Source organism: Chiloscyllium punctatum, chromosome 50 (assembly GCF_047496795.1).
Source record: "Chiloscyllium punctatum isolate Juve2018m chromosome 50, sChiPun1.3, whole genome shotgun sequence".
Classification (NCBI taxonomy): domain Eukaryota; kingdom Metazoa; phylum Chordata; class Chondrichthyes; order Orectolobiformes; family Hemiscylliidae; genus Chiloscyllium; species Chiloscyllium punctatum.
The window spans coordinates 34,279,024-34,285,680 of NC_092788.1; the positions used below are offsets into that span (position 1 = coordinate 34,279,024).

The 6,657-nt window shown below is 58.9% G+C and overlaps 1 protein-coding gene across 1 annotated transcript in view; it reads left to right on the forward strand.

Annotated features, from left to right (window-relative positions):
* Window positions 1-3,010: 3,010 nt before the first annotated feature.
* The window catches only part of LOC140470043 (protein SET-like), a 10,941-nt gene continuing 7,294 nt past the window's right edge, over window positions 3,011-6,657 (forward strand). Inside the window, exons 1-2 of the mRNA XM_072566502.1 lie at window positions 3,011-3,838; window positions 6,119-6,123. Coding sequence (XP_072422603.1) covers window positions 3,369-3,838; window positions 6,119-6,123 — 475 coding nt within the window. The 5' untranslated portion in view covers window positions 3,011-3,368. The remainder of the gene's footprint in view (window positions 3,839-6,118; window positions 6,124-6,657) is intronic.

Genomic DNA, 6,657 nt, shown 5'->3' on the forward strand with positions numbered 1-6,657 from the left:
AGTGCTCCGAGTGTGGGTCTGACCGAGGGATACGGAGATGGGGAACTGTGCACGGTGCTCCGAGTGTGGGTCTGACCGAGGGATACGGAGATGGGGTACTGTGCTCCGAGTGTGGGTCTGACCGAGGGATACGGAGATGGGGAACTGTGCACGGTGCTCCGAGTGTGGGTCTGACCGAGGGATACGGAGATGGGGAACTGTGCACAGTGCTCCGAGTGTGGGTCTGACCGAGGGATACGGAGATGGGGAACTGTGCACGGTGCTCCGAGTGTGGGTCTGACCGAGGGATACGGAGATGGGGTACTGTGCTCCGAGTGTGGGTCTGACCGAGGGATACGGAGATGGGGAACTGTGCACGGTGCTCCGAGTGTGGGTCTGACCGAGGGATACGGAGATGGGGAACTGTGCACGGTGCTCCGAGTGTGGGTCTGACCGAGGGATACGGAGATGGGGTACTGTGCACGGTGCTCCGAGTGTGGGTCTGACCGAGGGATAGGGAGACGGGGAACTGTGCACGGTGCTCCGAGTGTGGGTCTGACCGAGGGATACGGAGACGGGGAACTGTGCGCGGTGCTCCGAGTGTGGGTCTGACCGAGGGATAGGGAGACGGGGAACTGTGCACGGTGCTCCGAGTGTGGGTCTGACCGAGGGATACGGAGAGGGGGAACTGTGCGCGGTGCTCCGAGTGTGGGTCTGACCGAGGGATACGGAGATGGGGAACTGTGCGCGGTGCTCCGAGTGTGGGTCTGACCGAGGGATACGGAGATGGGGAACTGTGCACGGTGCTCCGAGTGTGGGTCTGACCGAGGGATACGGAGATGGGGAACTGTGCACGGTGCTCCGAGTGTGGGTCTGACCAAGGGATAGGGAGACGGGGAACTGTGCACGGTGCTCCGAGTGTGGGTCTGACCGAGGGATACGGAGAGGGGGAACTGTGCACGGTGCTCCGAGTGTGGGTCTGACCGAGGGATACAGAGACGGGGAACAGTGCGCGGTGCTCCGAGTGTGGGTCTGACCGAGGGATAGGGAGACGGGGAACTGTGCACGGTGCTCCGAGTGTGGGTCTGACCGAGGGATACGGAGAGGGGGAACTGTGCACGGTGCTCCGAGTGTGGGTCTGACCGAGGGATACGGAGATGGGGAACTGTGCGCGGTGCTCCGAGTGTGGGTCTGACCGAGGGATACGGAGATGGGGAACTGTGCACGGTGCTCCGAGTGTGGGTCTGACCGAGGGATACGGAGATGGGGAACTGTGCTCGGTGCTCCGAGTGTGGGTCTGACCGAGGGATACGGAGATGGGGAACTGTGCACGGTGCTCCGAGTGTGGGTCTGACCGAGGGATACGGAGATGGGGAACTGTGCACGGTGCTCCGAGTGTGGGTCTGACCAAGGGATAGGGAGACGGGGAACTGTGCACGGTGCTCCGAGTGTGGGTCTGACCGAGGGATACGGAGAGGGGGAACTGTGCACGGTGCTCCGAGTGTGGGTCTGACCGAGGGATAGGGAGATGGGGAACTGTGTACGGTGCTCGGAGTGTGGGTCTGACCGAGGGATAGGGAGATGGGGAACTGTGTTCGGTGCTCCGAGTGTGGGTCTGACCGAGGGAAAGGGAGATGGGGAACTGTGCACGGTGCTCCGAGTGTGGGTCTGACCGAGGGATACGGAGATGGGGAACTGTGCACGGTGCTCCGAGTGTGGGTCTGACCGAGGGATACGGAGATGGGGAACTGTGCACGGTGCTCCGAGTGTGGGTCTGACCGAGGGATACGGAGACGGGGAACTGTGTACGGTGCTCGGAGTGTGGGTCTGACCGAGGGATAGGGAGATGGGGAACTGTGTTCGGTGCTCCGAGTGTGGGTCTGACCGAGGGAAAGGGAGATGGGGAACTGTGCACGGTGCTCCGAGTGTGGGTCTGACCGAGGGATACGGAGATGGGGAACTGTGCACGGTGCTCCGAGTGTGGGTCTGACCGAGGGATAGGGAGAGGGGGAACTGTGCACGGTGCTCCGAGTGTGGGTCTGACCGAGGGATAGGGAGATGGGGAACTGTGCACGGTGCTCCGAGTGTGGGTCTGACCGAGGGATACGGAGATGGGGAACTGTGCACGGTGCTCCGAGTGTGGGTCTGACCGAGGGATAGGGAGATGGGGAACTGTGCTCCGAGTGTGGGTATAGTTGACTCTTGGGGTTGAGGTGCTGCCCAACTTCCGGTCTGTGAGATGAAGCTGACCCTTGACCTTAACACACTTCCTTGACGAATCCAAATCCTGGAAGATAAAGATAATCGCGGACTGCGGTTAATTTAAATCCACCGGAAATTCAGCAGAAGATTAATCCCCACCCGGGGAAGAACAAACGGGTTTTTTTCCCCTCTTTCCAAAATCTTACGGTCACTTCCGCCTGAACAGACGTAAGCCAACAGCTTGGCCAATCCGGAGAGCGCTCTTAAACCGCGCGGGCGTCGCCGTTGAGTCGGCGCCGCCGATTGAAGGGGAGGTGACAGCCGCCGAGCCAATGGGGAACTCACCCGGGGTCACGCGGTCAAAGCAGCGTCGCTGGATGGTGGGCAGCGATTTGCCAGCCGACCAATGGAGGCGCCCGTTTCAAGGGTGACCGCCAGCGCACGGATGAAAGACCGCCGCCCATTGGACGAGTAGGAGCCCAGTGGAGGGGTGGGAGGGATTAGCTCCCGTCCGGCCAATGAGGGCTGGCGGGGTTGGAGAGCGCGTCCAGTGGAGGGAGCAACCAATGAGCGCGAGCGTAACGTGAAGGGACCGTTCACCGCGTCATGAGAGGGCGGCGCCTCCCCCTCCCCGCCCCCGATCGGACCGTGGGCGGGGCCGAAAAGCGGAGCCGAACCAATAGCAGCGCCCGTCACATCACGGGTGGGGGGGGAGGGGGAAACAGGTGAAGAGAGACACCCGCCTATTGGCGGAAGACGAGCGGGCGGGGCTGGAGACGCGTGGCATGGGGGGGGAGGGGCAGCGGCGGGGGCGGCTGCCAATCAGACGTCGCCGCTCGCCCGCGGAGCCCGAGAGGGCGCCTGCGATTGGAGTGGCGCCGGACCAATGGCAGTCGAGTTTACTGGCGGGTGCCGAGCGGAGACTTGAGGCAGAGAGTGAGCGAGTGGGGTGTGTTTTTTTTGAAAAAAAACAACAGAAATTAAATAAACAACCTTCGAAAAGGAGGACGACGAGGGAAGCCGCGTCGAAAGTTCCAGAAGGAGGAGGGTCGCTTCCGTTGGAAGTTGTTTTGAGGAAAAAAAACAAATCAGAAAAAAGGCGCGCGGAGGAATATTTAAATTTCCCCTTTTTCCCCACCCCCCCCCCTCCCCCCAAAAAAAAAGAAAAGAAAAAGGAACTCACGGCGATGAGCGGCGGAGAGGGAGCTCCCGGAGCGAAGCTGCCGCGTCTGGAGGCGCCAGAGCGCGGGGACCAACCGTCGACGACGACGACGACCAAGCTTGGCGCGCATGCGCCGCCCGTCGCCCCGGCAACCCCGGCCCCCGTCGCCGTGGCAACGCCGGCGGCGGCGGCGGCGAAGATGATGGTGGCCCCGGCCGCGGTCGCCGTGGCAACGCCGGCCGCCGCCGCCGCCGCCGGGGAGACGCAGCGCGCGCTCGAGGCGGTGGACGCGTGCCAGCGCGAGCTGGAGGCGCTGAACGAGCGCGCCGGCGAGGAGATCCTGCGGGTCGAGCGCAAGTACGGCGAGCTGCGGCGGCCGCACTTCGAGCGCCGCAACCGGCTCATCGAGGACATCCCCGGCTTCTGGGTCACCGCCGTATCCTTTCCACCTCTTTCTCCCCCCCCCCCCACGTTGCAGCACTCACTTGCGACATAGTTGCGCCCTCCCTTGTGTTGCATCTCTTGCATTGGGGCGTAGTTGCGCCCTCCCTGCGTTGCACCTCTCACATTGCAGCGTAGTTGCGCCCTCCCTTGTGTTGCATCTCTTGCATTGGGGCGTAGTTGCACCTCTCATATTGCAGCGGAGTTGCGCCCTCCCCGTGTTGCACCTCTCGTATTGCAGCGTAGTTGCGCCTTCCTTGTGTTGCACCTCTCACATTGCGGCATAGTTGCGCCCTCCCCGTGTTGCACCTCTCATATTGCAGCGTAATTGCGCCCTCCCCGTGTTGCACCTCTCATATTGCAGCGTAGTTTCACCCTCCCCGCGTTGCACCTCTCATATTGCAACGTTGTTACGCCCTCCCCGTGTTGTACCTTTTGCTTTGCGACGTAGTTGTGCCCTCCCCACATTGCACCTCATATTGCAGCGTAGTTGCACCTTCCCTGCGTTGCACATCTCATATTGCAGCGTAGCTGTGCCCTCCCCACATTGTACCTCATATTGCAGCGTAGTTGCGCCCTCCCTGCGTTCCACCTCTCATATTGCAGTGTAGTTGCGCCCTCCCTGTGTTGCACCTCTCATATTGCAGCGTAGTTGCGCCCTCCCTGCGTTGCACCTCTCATATTGCAGCATAGTTGCACCCTCCCTGAGTTCCACCCCTCATATTGCAGCGTAGTTGCACCCTCCCTGCGTTCCACCTCTCATATTGCAGCCTACTTGTGCCCTCCCTGCGTTGCACCTCTCATATTGCAGCGTAGTTGCACCCTCCCTGCATTGCGTGTCTTGCATTGCAGTGTAATTGCACCCTCCCTGCATTGCGTGTCTTGCATTGCAGTGTAATTGCACCCTCCCTGCATTGCGTGTCTTGCATTGCAGTGTAATTGCACCCTCCCTGCATTGCGTGTCTTGCATTGCAGTGTAATTGCACCCTCCCTGCATTGCGTGTCTTGCCTTGCAGTGTAATTGCACCCTCCCTGCATTGCGTGTCTTGCCTTGCAGTGTAATTGCACCCTCCCTGCATTGCGTGTCTTGCCTTGCAGTGTAATTGCACCCTCCCTGCATTGCGTGTCTTGCCTTGCAGTGTAATTGCACCCTCCCTGCATTGCGTGTCTTGCCTTGCAGTGTAATTGCACCCTCCCTGCATTGCGTGTCTTGCCTTGCAGTGTAATTGCACCCTCCCTGCATTGCGTGTCTTGCCTTGCAGTGTAATTGCACCCTCCCTGCATTGCGTGTCTTGCCTTGCAGTGTAATTGCACCCTCCCTGCATTGCGTGTCTTGCCTTGCAGTGTAATTGCACCCTCCCTGCATTGCGTGTCTTGCCTTGCAGTGTAATTGCACCCTCCCTGCATTGCGTGTCTTGCCTTGCAGTGTAATTGCACCCTCCCTGCATTGCGTGTCTTGCCTTGCAGTGTAATTGCACCCTCCCTGCATTGCGTGTCTTGCCTTGCAGTGTAATTGCACCCTCCCTGCATTGCGTGTCTTGCCTTGCAGTGTAATTGCACCCTCCCTGCATTGCGTGTCTTGCCTTGCAGTGTAATTGCACCCTCCCTGCATTGCGTGTCTTGCCTTGCAGTGTAATTGCACCCTCCCTGCATTGCGTGTCTTGCCTTGCAGTGTAATTGCACCCTCCCTGCATTGCGTGTCTTGCCTTGCAGTGTAATTGCACCCTCCCTGCATTGCGTGTCTTGCCTTGCAGTGTAATTGCACCCTCCCTGCATTGCGTGTCTTGCCTTGCAGTGTAATTGCACCCTCCCTGCATTGCGTGTCTTGCCTTGCAGTGTAATTGCACCCTCCCTGCATTGCGTGTCTTGCCTTGCAGTGTAATTGCACCCTCCCTGCATTGCGTGTCTTGCCTTGCAGTGTAATTGCACCCTCCCTGCATTGCGTGTCTTGCCTTGCAGTGTAATTGCACCCTCCCTGCATTGCGTGTCTTGCCTTGCAGTGTAATTGCACCCTCCCTGCATTGCGTGTCTTGCCTTGCAGTGTAATTGCACCCTCCCTGCATTGCGTGTCTTGCCTTGCAGTGTAATTGCACCCTCCCTGCATTGCGTGTCTTGCCTTGCAGTGTAATTGCACCCTCCCTGCATTGCGTGTCTTGCCTTGCAGCATTGGGGTGCCCTCCCCATGTTGCAGTTCTTCCATTGTAGCACAGTTGCAGTCTCCCTGCATTGCAGTAATTGCATCCTCCCTACTTTGTAGTTGTGCCCTCCCCGCATTGCGCTTCTTGCATTGCAGCTTAGTTGCACCCTCCTCACACTGCAGTTCTTGCATTGCAGCGTAGGTGCGCCCTCCCTGCGTTGCACCTCTCATATTGCAGTGTAATTGCACCCGCCCCAGCATTGCATGTCTTGCATTGCAGTGTAATTGCACCCTCCCTGCATTGCATGTCTTGCATTGCAGTGTAATTGCACCCCGCCAGCATTGCATGTCTTGCATTGCAGTGTAATTGCACCCTCCCTGCATTGCATGTCTTGCATTGCAGTGTAATTGCACCCGCCCAGCATTGCATGTCTTGCATTGCAGTTTAATTGTGCATTCCCAGCATTGCATGTCTTGCATTGCAGTGTAATGGCACCCTCCCTGCATTGCATGTCTTGCATTGCAGTGTAATGGCACCCTCCCTGCATTGCATGTCTTGCATTGCAGTGTAATGGCACCCTCCCAGCATTGCATGTCTTGCATTGCAGTGTAATGGCACCCTCCCTGCATTGCATGTCTTGCATTGCAGTGTAATGGCGCATTCCCAGCATTGCATGTCTTGCATTGCAGTGTAATTGCGCATTCCCAGCATTGCATGTCTTGCATTGCAGTGTAA